General features: G+C 36.1%; 1 protein-coding gene across 2 annotated transcripts in view; it reads right to left on the reverse strand.

Annotated features, from left to right (window-relative positions):
- Positions 1 to 18,590, reverse strand: part of CDH6 (cadherin 6) — a 118,016-nt gene that overhangs the window by 26,235 nt on the left and 73,191 nt on the right. For both annotated transcript variants that reach the window (XM_016138298.2, XM_036225335.1), the window contains exon 3: positions 2,384 to 2,678. In XM_016138298.2, the coding sequence (XP_015993784.2) occupies positions 2,384 to 2,678 (295 nt within the window). The remainder of the gene's footprint in view (positions 1 to 2,383; positions 2,679 to 18,590) is intronic.

Consider the following 18,590-nt stretch of genomic DNA (forward strand, 5'->3'; position numbering starts at 1 on the left):
TTTCACTTTTGGACTTCAGTAATGTGACCAATAAGTACTCCTAGTGTTTAAACTAGTTTGAATTGGGTTTTCTGTTACTAGGAAATAAAAGCATCCTAAATGATACATCTATTTGATAATTCTAAGAGATTGAAAGGCCTTAAACTTTAGAAGAGGTAGTTTTGGATTAAATAAAGGATTAATTGAAACAGCAGAGGAGACATATATGGAACTTACTATACCAAAAAAATGATTGTAATTAAGCGTACAAAGAAGGCTTTGATATTTTAGGTCAGCACTATTATTTTAGGGACCACAGTTGCCTAACAGTCTTCAAGTACTCCTAAACCCCATAAAATGCTATGCAAACTTTTATGTATATGCCTGCACGTATATTTCACTGAAGAGAAGTTCCATACATTTTATCTGATTCTCAAAGGGGTCTATGACTTTCAAAAAGGGGAAGACCTTCTGATTAAAATCATTTTATGGCCGACTTTTGGTATTCATATTCGATAACTAGTAAGTATACTACTAGAGTTCTGTCCATGAAGAGGGCAGAGAGGTTACATTTAGGGAATATTAGAATTTTTTGTAATATCTAACCTATTTCATTTATTGAACAAATGTATTGTGTCAAGGTCGGATGCTCAGGATGTACAAATGTTGGTGCATGAGACAGAGCACTCATCCTTTTAATTTAGCGAGGAATTGGGGAGAATGAGACCATCATATGATTTTAGAGTGAGAGGTAATATAAGTCAAACATGTTTATATTTGACATTAATACACAATTTAATAGTTTTTAGAATATGATTATCTGGATGTTTTAAGCACCTGCTAGTTGCCAGATATTTTATTGGGGCTCTGCATTTGTTTTCTTCTTTTGTCTTCATGATAACTCTTGAAGTCAACATTTATTATTTATTTTTTATAGCTATGGAACTGGAGGATCAGGGAAATCAAGTCATTTACCCAAGGCCACACTGTTGCTTATTAGTAGCGATAACTTCAAACTCAGGTCTGTTTGACACCAGAGTTCATTTATGCCAGCCTGCTATTGTTTCTTTATATAATTTCTTAAAAATGTCTTTATATATCAGAATAATGACATGTTAACTTATATAATGATGAATATCAACATAATTGTACCTGTATGCAAATTATTTAAAAAAAGCCTTCCCTTTCTCAGAACATGTTTCTGTCAGCTATCCCTAAATATTTGTAATACATATTTAATTCTATATTGGCTTCAAAAGTGAATGGCACCCCATTTGGTTGAACAGTGACAACTTGGACATCTGATTATGATTGCTCTGGTGGTACGGATGACAAGAATATTTTTTATTAATTTTTCCTGCCTTTTACCACCTAGTGGAAAAATATTATTTCCAACAAATTTTCCTCTTAAAAGAATTCTAATCTTCCTCTTCGCTTGGTGATAGTCTGTGATTTATTTTAAAAGAAAAAGTGGCTTCAAGTAATGAGATGAGCAACTTCTTTGCAAGAAAAATTTAGATGTTTTATAATTATTTCCATGGATTAGATATTTTTAAAGTCTTGGAACTGGGGACTTAAACAGCTCTGCTTTATGATTCACAGAATTATAGAAACAGTATTATTATGTAAGTTAGCCCTTTCGAATTTGACACTGAGTGAAAATTAAAATAACCCTTACACAGGTAGTTTAAAATTTGTCATTGTCTACCATGAAGCATATTAATGTGGCTAAGAGTGATGTCAGTAGGATTTTTTCTTAGTGTACACTCCGTTTACCTCCTCCCAATCTAAGAAAATTAAAAATACATATTAACTTTAAAATTGGTTGTAGAATTGTGTGCAAAATATCAATTCTCCCTATTGCTTAAATTTCTTATTTCCACCAATTAAGAAAGGATATATCCCTTAGATATCCTATGCGTATTATTTATGGGTTAAAAAAAAAGTTTTCTTTGAGTCTCTTCTCCAAATATATACAGTTACTTAAAGCAACCATCATTATTCTTTAGTCTGAATGGTAAATCCAGACTTTTGTTTCCATTGGGGATATCCTTACCTGGAGCCTAATACCCGTATGGGCAAAGAGAAATAGAAAAGGCTTCCTAAGAAATGGAGTGGGAGAGGAAGTAGATGAGATGGTCTCTCTTTCCATCTCCAACTCTTGCCCTTTTCATACCCTCATCTTGAGAGGAAATGCTGTTTCTTAAAAATAATAAAATGAGACTAGAATGATATTAGGAAACACAAGGTATCTACAGACAGGACATAAATAGTTTGAATTATGATACTTTTAGAATTTAGCATCCAAAGTTATTCAATTCGGTAAATTTCACTCATAGGATTCTTTATTCAGTTGATGTACTAGAGGAAAAATATTATATGATTGAAATCACATCTCACTCACCAACATCAGACATTTCAGGAACAGTGGCCGTGTAAACCTCCTTGGTGAATATTGGTTCATTGTCGTTGATGTCGTGGATCTTGATGATGAATTCAGACTCGGGCTCCACAGGTTTCCCTGTCCTTCTGTTTATAGCTTGAGCTCGAAGGATGTAAACAGGTTTTTCTTCCCTGTCCAGCCTCTTGGTGGCCTGTATATCCCCTGTGTTTTCATTGATAATGAAGAGATCTCCTGCTCCATCTCCTGAAAGGATATATTTTAGTGATCCATCTCCTCTATCCTGGTCTGAATGTAACTAGTGTAGAAAAAAAAAATTAAAGAAAGTAAAAGTCAAGCATGTGATCCTAAACTGTTTGTCTTTATGATGCATGCTACGTTAACTTTCATTCAATCCTTTATAAGGGGTGATGGTTTTTTCCTTTTATTATTACTTAAATTCTCTATAGTAAATACCATTCATTAATGAACATGTTTCCTATAATCATAGCAATTTCCAGAACTGGTATAGAGCTTGGAGAAAATTTAGTAATTCTTATTTTTAAGACTGGAAAACTAAAAGCCAAAGCAATCACAAGACACCCAAGGACATATTAGCCTGGCTGGAATGAAGCTATTTTCATTATTCTTGTTATAGCTTTCAGGCTCTACTAATATGCTCTCCTCCTCACTTTTATGTACACAGACACAGAGAGAAGCACTGTATTATTGAGAAAGGGATTTTGGTTTTTGAATCAGAGAGCTCTGGGTATGTTCCCTTTCTATACTTATCATCTTAGTGAATTTAGGGAAGCTAGTCAATCTCTTTGAGTCTAACATGGTTATAATCAATTTTCTACATAGATGTGAAATTTATTTACTTATTTATGAAGTTCAACTTGGAGCATTTGAGAAACATCTTAAGTGCTGACATGGACAATGCCTTGAAAACCCTGTGACTAAATAATTTATAAGGTCACTTGGAATAAGAACATTTAATACTTAGATTTTAGTGTGATCTGGGAAAGGACCATCTAAAGAGTACAATAGGATGCCTTCTGAAGTAATGGGTCCTTGCTCCTGCAGGTAATCATAGCGGAAGCTCTGATATGATTAACGGTCAGTGAAATGGGTCTGGGTGAAGGACTGAATGTGATGAAGCGGAAGAGGATGATCCTAACTTAGAAAGTAGCCTGTGTCTCCTATCTCAAAGATTGTTTCCACATTATTAACCTCCTGTTATTTCCTGTATTTTCCTTTATGCACTTCAGCAAAAGTTTAGGCCATATCGCATAGGTCTTCTAACTAGCCCTATTCACAAATTTTCAAAGTGTTTTTTACTGGGAACTACTTTCACACCCCAGTTATAAGTAGCACCTGCATACAGACGAGTTAGTTTTAGTGGGAAGGCCGCCAATCTCTACCGATTTCAACTCTGTCTAAATGGGATATGGGCCATGTTACAGCAGTTACGGCAACAGTAGTAGCAGGTAAGCCAACTTTGTGTCCTTTTGATTAATACTGCATGGAATGCTCAAGTAGTGTCCATAAATACATTTGAAAATAAGATTGCTGGGCAAAAAAGGAAGTTTTAAGTAATGTAACCCAGCCTTTCTGAAAGTGTATCCCATGGAATATCATTCTGACAAAATGCTGAGGTGGTCCTGTGGTCCAATAAATCTGGGAAATACTTCTTTCTTGTAGTCATCCAGTGCCAATTAACATATGAAAGACTGTGAGTGCCTACAGTTCAAAACTGTACTTAACTTTATTTAACTTAGCTTTCCCAAACTCTCTTGTGCAAACAATCCTTTCTGAGTATGATCCGTTTTGATATTTCCCATAACAGTTTTCCAAGAAACACACTTTGGGAAACATGAGCTAATTGAAGCCATCATTGCAGAGTCAAGAAAACTGATGTTCCATTTTGTGCAGTGCTTCCCAAATCGCACAGCTCGTGTGAAAGAATAAGAGGATTAGAATTCGAGTGCAAGAAGAGGCCTTATAGATTATTCGGTGCAACTTCCTTGTTTTTAGAGATAAGGAAACTGCGTCCAATGCCACACAGCTAATTCTAGTTAATAACAGAGTTTGAGGAAGAGATTATTCATACAATTAGTAGCCTTGAAAGCAATTTGACAGAAATAATGGAAGATAAATGCAAACAGGAGAAAATTGCTTAGAAGTAAGACAAATGCAATAAGAAATGTAAAACAAGAGTTCTTCACGATTTGTATAATGTGATATGCTAAGGAAACGCTGAAACCATGATTACACAGAAAGAGCCACTGGGGAAAGTTTAACTCTCCACCATCAAATTCTAATGACTGAAGAGAGCTCTTAAATAGCTATTTCATTAACTCGTGAGTAACGAAACCAAAATCACTGCCCGTTGGGTCTTGGCTCTAGGGTAGCGATGGTTAGCAGCTTCGGACAGCACAGGCGCACTGCACCACGAGTCCTACGTACAGGCCTTGCTCATTCTTTTTTACTCACCAAATGTAGGCTTGTAGTAGAGTCAATTAACCTTCCTGTGCCAGCATCTTTGTTAATAAAATGAGGATAATAAGAGCTACAGGACAAGGCCGTCGTGAAGATCTAATTAGAGACTATATAAATATTACATTAATCGCTACATAAACGTAATAGAAACACAATATGTGTTTCATAAATTATAAAGCGCCTTCCGAATTTAAGATATCATTACCATTATTAACTCTGAGTTCACAGTAGGCACGTTTTTGCTCCTATCTCGACTTGGAGAACTTTGTTGTGAGGATTTTGAAAACCCAATTTTGCGAACACCTGGTTATCTCTAAGGTAAAATCTATTATCAAAAGCCAGTATTCTTCTACCAGGAGGCAACTGCCATTTTTCCACGTGATTTATTCTGCGTTCCACTAGATTACAGACTCCCCTCAGCCCATTCTGTCATCACTCTCAGTACGTAATTGTTGCACCCTTAGTGGGTGACTATTACATCTGGTCACAAGATTTATTCAAGTAAAAGTAATCGGAAGCTTATTTTTCGCTATCAGGAGAGACCATTTCGATGACTTATAGAACAAACACCCGAGACGATACGAAAGGGCAGCGGAGACATCAGCTAAGAGGGTGCACGTGGGTTGCTCTGCCTGTCCTAATTACGATTTATCAATATTTGAAAACTAGTGGGAAAATGCATCTCTTCACTCAGGCGTTGTATGATAATAAGACGATTTCACCTCATCCTCCTCCAAGTGCAGGGTCTGAGGCTGACAGAGTGCACAGAGCAGAAACTTTGGAAAGCTTTCGTGTATTCTTTCCCCACTTTCCTCCCTCTGAACTTGCTGGGGGCCAGTTCTTTTCTCTCTTTTTGGGGAAAAGAGGAAACTTAAGACTTCGGTGCTCGTGAAGGGGGTGGTGACAAGCAGACATTAGGGTTTTATTGAGCACTTAGATTTTAATTAGATTTTTTTCTTTTGTGATGTCATTCATCATGGCCACTGTAAAAGGCAAGTTAAACAACAACAAATAAAAGGTTGTAGGCTGCCAGAGGCATGTTTTTTACTAATTTCAGTTTAATGTGGCTGTTCCATTATGTTTAATCATCTAGTTCACTTTTAACGATTCACCATCAAGTAAAAATTATTCACTTCCTTAAGAAAATCACATCTCATCTGGCTCTGGCAGAACTTTTTACTTCTGTACCTATGGCATTTTGTTCCAGAAATAGTTCTTGGTCTTTGTTTGTTTTTCCATTGATTTATTATTATTTTTTAAAGTGCAGCACCTTGTCTAATAAATGCAGGAATTTGGATTGTAGACATGGCCCCATCTACATGGAGAGTGTCACCAAATCAGTGACCTGCTACTTGTGCTAACTTTTAACTTAATTTTGACTCCAATTCAAAGGTATAACACTAACTGTATAGAGTTTTAGTGGTTTGTAAAACTAGCTAATGCTACCTCATTCCTCTTTTACTCATCACTGGATCACTGTGAGTCAGTAACCAAAGTGAATATTCTAAGTATGTACTTAGACAGAAAATAGAGTCTAAACAAAAGTTTACCTACATGGCACACTTAAGAAAGTACCTACAACAGCCTGAAAGGGCCTGAGGGAAAGAAGTATAGATTTTTTTGCTGAAATAACATTGGATTGTGGCTAATATGCTCATAGATTGTGAAGCATATGTAATATGGCCCTTAAAGAAATGTAATGTTGCCAATCTGAGATGTCACAGGACAATCAGAGGACAACTGTAGTAAAAAGATGTTTCACTGGGATTGAGGTGGAGAAACTGGAATTATGACAGGGAGAGAGCGAACACCTTTGTGTTAAATAGATTGAATGTTATTTTAAATTAGGAAAATGCATCTACAATCAATTTAGGACTGAGATTTAACCAAATTCAATATAAATGAATATGTACATTTGTACACATATTTCTTTCTATATAATGCATGTGTACATAACGCTAATAAGTATATTTAACGCTGTGATAGCTGCGAAGAGCTTTTTGGGTAGAGTTTATGTCAGGAAGAATTTCAACCTTGCTTGAAGTACATGGAGGAATTAGAAGTAGATTCTATTTTAGAGATTATAGGGCCAAGGTAAATAATAGTATTTTTTACTAAAATTTTGTGTTATATATTTTAATATGCTATATTTTAATGTTAATGATTTAGCATGAATTAACTAATTTATATCCAATGATTACTTTACAAATCAAAACACCCCTAGCACCTGATTGTGGCAGATTGGTGGACTAGTTAGAAATACAAGTTCTTGGGCCCTACCTACTTCCAGAATCAGAAATTCAAAGGGTGTTGCTCAGCAGTCTGTTTTAAGAAACCCTCTGTGTAATTCTGATGAGTGCTCAAGTTTGAGAATTACTGCCTTATCGAGGACAATCATAATAGTTAAAACAAGGGAAAGAAATGGGTATAAATTAATACAATATGCTAAGTCAAGTAACCTTGGAGAATTTAGTTAATTTCTCCAAATGTCAGTTTCCTTATCTACATGATAGGAATAATAATGATACTTAGTTTACAGATTCATTGCTCTGAAAATTAATAAAATAGTGTATGTAAAATACATTAACAGGGGCCTAACTCAGAGAAACACACTTCAATAAATTATTCTTGCATCATGCACATAAAGTATTCAGAAGGTGGATTTTGAAGGTAGAAAGATTTGAGTCTGAATTCTGACTTTCCTATCAATCAACTATATTAATTAAATGATCTTAGTTTTCATTCTGTCATCTATAAGATAGAATAATTAACTTTGCCAGCTACTCTTCCTATACTTGTCCCTTAAAAGTCGGTAAATCTTAGGCCTATGTGTTAGGTCCTTGTTTTTCCTCATTTCACACAGTCTCACCAAAGATTATCTCTATTTGCATGTATTCAACTATCATCTATGTGTCATTGATACCCAAATCTATATGTAACTCCACGGCACATCATTTTCTTGAGCTCCAGAGTCAAGGATATAATTGATTCCCAAGCAAGTCTCTTAGAAGACTTACTCTTAGTACTTCCCAATTGAACTCAACACCTTCTCCCCAAAACCTGTTTCTCCTCTTCTATGTCCCATCTCTGTAAAGGTCATCAAAGAGTCATTCCAGGCCCTCTTCTCTGCCTCCGTCCCCCTATTTGTTAAGCTACCAACTCCTGTCAATTCTACCTTCTTCCTATATCTTGACTCATCTACCTGTCTCTGTTTCCCTGATATTACCCTGGTACAAGCCATCACCATTTCTCATTGATCTGTTGTACTGAAGCCCGCCAAACACACACTCAGTCTTGCTTCCTTTCAATTTATTTTCCTTTCTGTAACTAGACCAACTTAAACAACGAAAAGAACCCTGAAGATGCCACTCTCCTCTAATTAAATATTTCAGTGTATTCTCTTTACCCTTGCGATAAAGCCCTTATCCCCACTCCTTAACATGGTACCCAAATTCCACCACAATCTCTGTCCCTCTCTTTCACCTTATCAGCTACCATTCTCTCTGTAACACTCTTTGTTTTAGCTTACTCTACTTATTGCAGTTTCTTGAAGATATGTTAGTCTCTTTCCTATCTAGGTCTCCCTGCTTATGTCCCCTTGGCAAAAAGTCTTTTTGAACATCGACACCTGGTTAATTCAACTCATTTGCCAAGTCTGCATAATCATTATCTCTTCAGGAAAGACTTCCCTAAACTGCTAGTCTAAGTTAGAGTCCCTAGCTACACACTATCAATTTTTTTCCCCACTTAGCAATCAGCGAATTCTATTTTTTTTTTTTTTGTGATGACTTGTTTCATAGCCGTTTTCATAGTTCAATCAGCAAACAGTTAGAATACAAGTTTTATGAAGGAAGGCACCAAACCTGTCTGGGTCGCTTCTGTATTCTCAGCACCCAATATACTGGCACATTATAGATCCTCAATAGTGAATGATGATAAAGGAAGAATGAATGAATGTTATAAGGATAACATTGGATAGAATATCAATAATCAGGGAAATTTCTGGCACATAGGAGGCAACTAGTAAACCTTAGTGTCCTCTATCCCCTTCCTCACTTGATTTTCAAATTATGTGTCAAGTATATATGTTCCTCATATGATTACATTCATATGTGGGCTATAAAACATAAAGCAACGAATGAACAAATAAAACACACACACAAACAAAAAAAAATCATAAACAGACAACAGTATGGTGGCTACCAGAGGGAAGTGGAGTAGGGGGCAGGTGAAGGAGATAAAGGGGGTCAGATACATGGTGAGGGAATACCTGGCTCGGGGTGGTGAACAGACACTGCGCGACACAGATGATGTATTATAGGATTATATGCTTGAGACTTTTATCATCTTCTTCACCAATGAGATCCCAGTGATTTAATAAAATTAAAAATACATATTCCTGATATTGCCAGATAATTTAGCAATCATTACCAAACAGTAGGCACATGGTCTAAGCTGAGCAGCCTGAGGGAGGAGTGCAAGTTATCACCTTAGAACTAAAAATTTTCCTTGAATAATTCATTGTACCTCAATACAATAATAAAGCCGCTTGTATTTTGTTGGGAAGAACAGAGAAGTTATAAGTACATTGAGAACACTGACCATCGTAGGTACACTGGGTATTGGGACAGAAATCATTTATTAAAAGTGAAGAAGTTGCAAGATTTTGCTGAAATATATTTCAAGTATCATCTTGTTGCAGAAACTAATGGATAATGAATGGAAAACACTCTCTTTTGTGAAAACATTGTTCCATAATAAAAATAATTTAAGTGTCAACCAAGACTATTTTAAAACACTTATTGGCCTGAAGGGCTGCATAAAGCAATGAATAAAAAGCATTTAATACCTGCCTTCTATAAACTTGCAATTTAGGTTTGAAAATACTGACTCATTTGTAAAAGCTAAAGAATAAAAGCAGAAATTAGACAGTTGAGTACTTTTATTAAGTGTTAGGAATAACAAGGTAAGTGAAAAGGTAGAGAACAGCATAGGAGGAACTTGTAAGTAGGACAAAGTGGAATCAGGGGATACGTGAGCTCTTTGATGGTTTGGGAGGACTTCTTGGAGAATTTTAGATTACTGATGGAAGAAAAGTGACTTAGCACCCTGAGTGAGTACATGGCATAGTTTCAAAGCTGAGTGTGGGAGAAAATTAGAGGAAGCCTTCAGTGTGTGCCTGAGGTAATAAAAGCAATGAAGTCAGCTAAAACAGAAAACACTCCTTCCCTTGAGTTGCAAGATCCCATTTTTTTTTCTCACGCTGCACTCAGATGTGCAAGGGAAGATGCAGCTTCCTAATTTTTAAGAGTTTATCCCTTAAGCTCTAATCCCATTGACTACTAGGAACCTGATATTCGGTTGAATAGTAAACCAGTAATTTGAGGCAATCCAATAATGTCTGTCTGATTCAATAACATAGCCTCTTTAGATAGCTCTTTTAAGTAAATCCTAGTCTGTCTGGCTTCTGCTTCCTCCCCTTGCTCCTGATCCAGTCCAAGATGACATCTGGGTGTACGAAGAAGAGAGAGCCACATGGCCCAAATCAGAGGGGAGTTTGGGGGCTTTTGGAGCCAAGGGCAGTCCTTGTATTGCCCTCTGGCCTGCTAGTCTGTAGACAATGTCTCTCCCTCATTACTTTTCTCAGTGACGTCTGTGATTTTGGCAGGTGGCATTGTGATCTTAGCTCTTTCAGGTCCAAGGTGACTAGCTCCATCCTGCCTCCCCCCATAACCATCACATAGTTCCTGACGTGTGGCTGCGATGCCTCTGTTGCCCTTGGCACATGTGGTGATAGCTATAGAGTTGCTTTGTCCTTGGTAAGCACCATCCGTAGGATGATCCACCTTTTTGTTGTCCTGGAGAAGCTTTGGAAGCATCCTAGAGAAGCTTTGGAAGGCCCCTGGGAACTAAAATGGGCTTCTCTCTCACTACGTGATTGCTCCAGAGGGAAAAGGGGGGAAAAACCACTCTGCTTTCACCTTTACCTACAAACTTGCCATGGCTCCCTCCTGGGGTTTCAGATAACACTGTCTCGGTGCAGTAAAAATGACTTCAGATACACACAGGACAGTGCACGTGTGTATTTAATAGCCCAAAAATGTGAAATCCCTCTCTTGGTTTTAAGAGTACCCTACCACATGAGTTCTCGTGGAAGAAAGAGCAAATTCTCACTATAGAATCTGAAAAGTTAAGTGGGGCAGAAGCACGATTTGTAGCCCGGAGCCTGACACCAATAGTTTTTGGTGATAACATTTGTAAATAAGTTTATTGAGTTTTGTTCTGGTTGATCAGGCCTCCTAAGTGGGCTCTAAAAAAATCTAGGAAAGTCTCTTTTCCTCTGAAAAAACCTAGGATGGGGCCGTCTCCATATCCCATGTTCTTTTTCTATTATACTATATTACCTTGTATAATGATCTGAAAAATTATATTCCTTTATACAATACAAATAATTTGATTGATTTTTTAGAACAGTGGAAATATTTTATCTTTAAAGCATTCTTTAATATTATTCATCATTTGGCAGTTGGTCTGGCTAGGCTTTGGGGAAATGATAATAGCAGACACTTATTAAGACCATACTATGGGCCAGGAAATATGCTGAACTTATTACATAGATTATATAATTTGTCATTCATCATGAATCTCTTCCTATCACCTCTTAAGTGATGAGGATGCTGAGGCAAAATAAGTATCATACAAACAACAGGGGCAGAACTGAGTCCAGGTCGTCTTACAGCACAGTCTAGTCTGTTAACCACAACACAGATGTTTTCTCTGGATGTTTACATTCGGTTTTATGAACATTTATTAAATGCTTACTCTGTACCAAACAATATTTTAAGTGCTGAGTTACAAAGATTTAATTCAGGATTTTATTGACATTTTGGGCTGGGTAACTCTGTAGTGGATGGAACCTGTCCTATTTATTTATCAGCATCCTTGGCCCCTACCCACTAGATACCTGTAGTACCTTTCCAATTGTGACAACCAAAAGTGTCTCGAGACATTGCCAAATGTCCTTTAGGGGGACAAAATTGCCTCCAGTGATAACTACTGATGGAATTCTCTCTCTCTCTCTCTCTCTCTCTCTCTCTCTCTCTCTCTCTCTCTCTCTCCTATATTATCATCCTTCTATCCTCCCATTGTTGTTTCTCATTGTATACCTTGTAACTTTTAATATACATTCAAATATACTGTAAAGTGTTTGCATTTTGAGATAACCCATGACCTCACTCAATTTAATCTTTTATCTTTTGTTAGATTTAATAACCACGGAAAGAGACCTTGTATTATGTGGAGGAGGATTTTTGACAAAGTGCTAAAAGTGAAAAAATTTTAAAGCTAAACTCAGGAGAGATTTATTATTTCCCTTGACATTTATCTTTTATATTCAGTATCTTGAATTTAATGTGAAAAGTACCAGAGTAAGTATTAAATGGACAAAACTTTAGTACTATAGTAGCTACGGTAGGCAGAATAATGGCTCTCTCAAGGAGGTCAATATCCTAATTCCCAGAACCAGGGACTATGTCACATTTCACCTTACATGAAAGAAAAGCCTTTATAGGTGGGATTAAGATAAAGATTTTGAGGTTAGGAAATTATCCTGGATTATCCACAGGAGCCCAGTATAATCATCAGGGTCCTTACAAGAAAAAGAAGTAAGGAGTCAGAGGAAATGTGCGATGGAGCAGAGAGACTGAAGATGCTATGCTGCTGGCTTTGAAGATGGAGGATGGGACCATGAATCAGGGTACAGGCAGCTTTCTAGAAGCTCAAAAAGGCAAGGAAAAGGGTCTTCCGTAGAGCTTCCAGAAGGACACCTTGCAGACATCGATTTTAGACTTTTGACTTCCATAACTGTAAGATCATAAATTTGTACTATTTTAAGCCACTAAATTTGTGGTAACTGGTTACGGCAGCAATAGGAAACTGAGGCAGAAGTTCCTTATCTTTGGAACCTAAGGTGAAATGAAACTACATGTGGTCCTTTAAGGATCCCAGCGAAAAGGGAAGGAAGCTGACCCCTGGTGAGCGCTTACTACGTGTCATGTACTGCCAGAGAGCACCATGTGTTACACCAGTTAAGTCTCACAGGGACTCCAGGAGAGAAACTTCACTTTCTCCATTTTTTTCAGAGGAACTCAGGTCAGGGAGGTTAAGTAACTTACCCGAAGTTAAGGGCAGGGCAGCGAAAGGTACCAAGGTCTGCCTGACTCCCAAGTCTATCTTTGTTAGCATGAGACCATACTGCCAAACAATACTTTCCGTGATGATTACAATGTTTCTGGATTCATTGTATTTATTATATTAGACCCCAGGCTAAATTGTTTGTAAATTCTATTGGCACAAATGATACAAATTGTAATAGATGTTATTGTCCGTTTGGGATTTATCAATTAAACAAATGCCTTTTGGTTTATGCACTGCATGAAGTTATTTCCCCAAAAAGGCTTTGTTTACTGACTTTTGCTTGGCTCTGGAAGTCCAAGGCCTTTGGCAAACTGAGACATTAGTCTCAGCTCCTGCTTAGTCTAACATTTTCATTTTCAAAAAGCCAGTGGTAAATCAAGTTGAGAGTGAGACACCCAGTCAAAAATTGATTTAGTAAGGTGTTGTAACTCACCAGTTACAATCCTACTTTTTTGCCTTATAGTGCAATCTCTTCAACAATTGCCAAATCTAAGGACACACACACACACACACACACACACACACACACACACACACACACCCTGTCCTTTCTCATCCTCTCCCCCTCTAACTGACACTACATCTACACTTCAGAAGAAAATATTAATAGATAAATGCAGACATTTGGGACTTGATTCGAATGGTAGAAATTAAAAAAAAAAATGATGTCCTCACTAGCTAATGGACTTTTCTCAAATTGTGTTTTTCTTCAAAGATAAAAAAAAAAAAACATATTGAATATAATAATCTTATGCTGACTCTTACTTAGGATCTAAAAAGTTAAAGCCATATCTTTATAAAATAAGTAGTTTGCTTGAGAGAGGGACTATTATTCAAATTTATAATTCTCAAGTATCCTGTATGTACTCAGTAAAGAAGATTAAACTGAATTATGTAATCTACTCACACTGTCAAGGAAATAATGGTGAGCAATTCTAAGAGAGATTAGGAGCTCATTTATTAGTTTTTCTTGCTTGGAAACCAGCTCATAAATGATTTGAAAAACTTATTTTTCAGTAAAGAGACATGTGTACTGTCCCAACAGCCATGCCAGGTAAAGTGTCCTCATGGTGATGTTAGCGCCATGAACTTGAGCGCTCCATCTCCTGAGCATTTATGTTCTGGTTTCATTTGCCCACTGTGTCTGAAGTACTCTCTGCTACTTTAATATCTTAATAATGTGGTAAAGGGATGACTGTTAGACTTAAACACATCAAAAGAGCTGGACTCCAGCCCAGCTTTGGCCCTCTGCTGCCAATGGCACTGTGGTCTCTTAACCCCTCTGGCATTCTGTTTCCTCACACCCAAAAGGACCGAGTCCTGCTCTCGTGGAAGGGAGCTTATGTGAATCACTGGAGGAACGCTCGTACATGCGAGAGCACCGCGTGAACTGTAGCACCTGACAAAATATGAGAGACTATTATCATTGCTCCTTATGCGTTACAAGTCTTCTGCAATGAAACACTACCAAACAGCAATCTATGATGCCTCTTCACCTGCCAGGGGATGAGTTCCCTCGTGTTGTGCTTTCTCTTCTGTTCCCACCTCCCCATCCTGCACCCTCCCCTTCTTTAGAAGTTACTTAATGGTTTGCTCCACAGTAAAGATTCTGACTGCCCCATTGTCGTTTTAAAACTCAAGTTCGTGACCTCTGACTGTTGAATAGGAGATAAAACTGAATAAAGTACTGCCACTCAAGTTTGCCCAAGTCACCTAATTTTCCTTATTTGTTTTTAAAACTATTTCCCTTTAAGAGGCAGGTGGATAGGTAATCACCAAGATTATAGTTTGAACACAAGGTACATAGCTCCCTTTTATTCTTTTTACATGAAACATAGTTGGAGGATAGATGGAATACTCAAGCTACAAAAAGGATAGGAAAGTAATTTCTTAAAATCCATTCTTACTTATTTGATTTCTTTATTTTCAATTTTAAAAACGTATTCGGAGATAAATGCAAACTTAGAGAAGATGCAAATACAAAAATTACTTTCCTTGATGTCTACAGGGAAGTTCACTTCCTGGAGGTTATCTGTCCTCAATGGAAAAAAAAAAAAAAACAAAGAAAAGAAAAAAGAAAAAAGAAGAAGCCCTTGGCTACAGATTAAGTAAGGAAATGAGCCAGATTCTTATGCTTCCCAATTTATGAAAAGAAAACAATAAAGTATACTAAAGTTTTACATAACTGCATTTTAAAGCAAAATTTTCTTTGTATCTCCTCTTTCATATTTCTCTTCTGAATTTTACTCATAATTGGTAGAAAGAGTTAAAATGAGATTATTCTCAAGAAATGATTATTTTTCCTGTGAGAACTAAAAATATGTTGATTATAAGAACATATAGTTGGTAAAAAAGGAATTAGTCATTATATAGAATTTCTCTCTCCCTGTATTATTATGTTTTTCTCTACAGCTGATTTTTTTGTGAATCATTGTAATTAGTGTTCTCAGATCTTAAATGATTTTTTCTTTTACTGAACAGTTAAATTGTCTGTACAATGTAGCCTCTTAGGAATTTTAAGAAAAAGAAACTTGTTTTCTATTGGTTAACTGTGGCTTATTCTCATTTTGTTTCAAACTTTCTTCTACTGAGAGTCTAAATAATTTCTGAACTTTATTTGTAAAAGTCTTAAAGAAACCAAATTTTATAATATTATTTCCTATATATTTTCTTTTTTTCTTTCTTGTTAGTTCATGTACATATAGCTGTGTTGTCTTTAGTTTCTTTAGTTTGCACCAAGAAAGCTTGACTTTTCTCCTATTATATCATAAATATTTGTGTCATTTTCATGCAAAATTTTCAGAGGCAGTTTCCATGGAAAGACTTTCATAATAAATTTGATTTATATGTTTACTATCTAATATATCCCTGAACATTAAAGACTAGATTTTCAGTTGTCAATCCAGTGACACAAACCACTATCAATGATGTTCATATCAAACCATCCAGATCAATAAATTGGGAAGCACTTTTTAGATAATACCGCAGATTTTTATCTTTTGTCATCATTGCAGCTTAATTCAAGTACTATTTGGCCATTTCCAATGTACAAAATCTATGCTAGTTACCTTTAAGGATACAAAGATGAGCAAGACATGTAGTCTAGGGTCTTGAAGAGTTTATGAAGATATAATTATTTGAAGGTTTAAATTCAATATACAAAATACTAATTTAAAATGCATCCTTGGGACCCAATATAAAACATTACTCAATATATTGAAGGTCAAAGTTCAAACTTAAACGAGAAATTTATTATTTTGCTCTAAAAAGCTGAAGCATTTAAGGTAATTAACCAAATCAAGACTAATTTTCTCAATAAAATTTTAATTTAATAACACAAGGATATTATTATATATTTCCAACTTAACTGTGATAATTTCAACTGAATATATTAGTATACTTGAAGTACAATAGTAATTTTTAGAATTGCTGGAAGCATTAAACTTTTTATTGCGGAGGGGAAAAAAAAAGCAAGACCTAACCAGACTCTTAACGTTTCACAGCAAGTTAAATAATACAAACTCATAAACCCCAAACTGTGGTATAAAGTGATGATGTTTAAAATAAAATGATAAATAGCCTTAACAGGAAGATCTAAAAGTGTTAGCCAGATCATCAAATAACATGATTTTAAGTGTACATTTTATTTTTCGCTTTGTTGAGATAATAAAGAAATATTTATAATTCTTAATATAATTCTTGATATTTTTATATATGCTTAGCTTGCTGGATTGTGCTGATTCATCACATTTGTAGATGCCTTAGTTGCTTGGGCACCATTGTCTGGCCCATCAAACTTGGTTTCACAGAAGGAGACAGAACATTAGTGAAATCATCACCTTTGGTTCTTCTCTTCGCTTTTCTGTTCCTTGGAGGTGCACTTGATAGCAGGGCTCCTGCCTGCCTTGTACTGGTCTTCCTTTTAGTACCTTACTAGTGAGTGTGATATTCCAGGCCCCATTCTAAGCCCTTTCTGCATATTAACTTATTTAATCCTCACCTCAGTATGTTTATTAGTCCCCTTATGACAGTTGAAGAAATGGAGGGCAGAGAGAAGTTAAATAACTTGCTTGGATTTACCCAGGTAGCTGGGGCTGGAACACAGGCAGGCTGCCTATGCTATTAACTTTACACTCTGGTGAGTAATTGTTGAATGAATGAAAAGCATTTTCTCTCCAAATCTATTCGAAATGCCATAGCCGAGATAACTTCTTCAATTGCCTTCTTAACTCCAATCTTCGTTCCCTCTAGTCAGCATTAAATCCCACATACAGAATGATATTTCAAGCTCTTTGTTATGCCTTTATTACTGCCCTCAGGACTTTTGAAATACACCAATTCACCTAAAATATTTATTCATATATTTCAGACATGTATACATTTAAACCTTTTAAAATGCCTCTCTCTTCTTGTGCACATGTATGCTCTGTGAATGGAAAGCTGGAAGAAACTATAAATATTTTTCCTGTGAAATATTTTGGGATGCTGCTTTTCTTCTTATTGCAGGTCACGTAATTTCAGCTCAATGCCTCATATTGAGAGCACTTGTTACTTTTACTTATTTATCAATAATGGCAATAAGAAAAAAATCTTTTTCTCATTCTCTTATGGGGAATTCTATACATTTAGCCTCTTTTTCAATTCCAGATGGAAAGATGGGTTTGCAAAGAATACTGATATACTTAGCACGCTCATGAGGATTATATTACATAGCGACTGACATGTAAACTTATAGGAAGGTGAGGTTTGCTACCAGCGGCCTTCATAGACACAGAAAGAGATGCCTCCTTGAGTTTCCAAGGACACAATAACATCTAAATATAATCTCTAAATTTGATGAAGGCTATCAAAGGCAGGACCCTTACTCAAAATCTGTTTATTTCTGGTAAAAAAGGGTAGAGCATTAGGAAGATATCTTTAATTTTGACTACAGAGGTAGGGCCCTCTTAAAGTTAAATTTGTAATTCTGGTTACAGTATGTACATATTTAAAATAATGTATTAATTCTGTCATTCATATCAATGGAACTGAAAATAATCATGGTTTAAGGTATTAACCATTGATTACCAAAATGTCAGAGATTTTTAATCTGATTTTTGAAATAAAACTTCGTTAAAATGATAATTAGAGATTTCGATTTTAAAGGATATATAAACTAGGATGTTGGAATTCTGTATATTTATATTTCCATCTGCTTTGGCAGACCCATATATGACCAAAAAATGAAGAACCGATGCAAATCAATTTCTACGTGGTTTAATAAGTACAAATAAGTTAAGGCAATCAGGAAAGAAATGCTTAACAATGTTCGTTGGCTAGATTTTGTTATAATGAGCATGTAGAGTCTCTATAACCTTCCAACAACCTCTAGCTCTGTTTGACTTGTGGAGCACGGAGGTAAAAAAGAACCTGAACCCTAAACTCTCTTATATTCACCGTCATCCCTCCATTTTGTTGAACAACTTGAATTATGGGTAGAAGGATACAGGATTCCACAGGCATGATGACTTGGACGTTGGCGACTCTGGATTGG

Source organism: Rousettus aegyptiacus, unplaced genomic scaffold (genome assembly GCF_014176215.1).
Source record: "Rousettus aegyptiacus isolate mRouAeg1 unplaced genomic scaffold, mRouAeg1.p scaffold_m13_p_8, whole genome shotgun sequence".
NCBI lineage: Eukaryota > Metazoa > Chordata > Mammalia > Chiroptera > Pteropodidae > Rousettus > Rousettus aegyptiacus.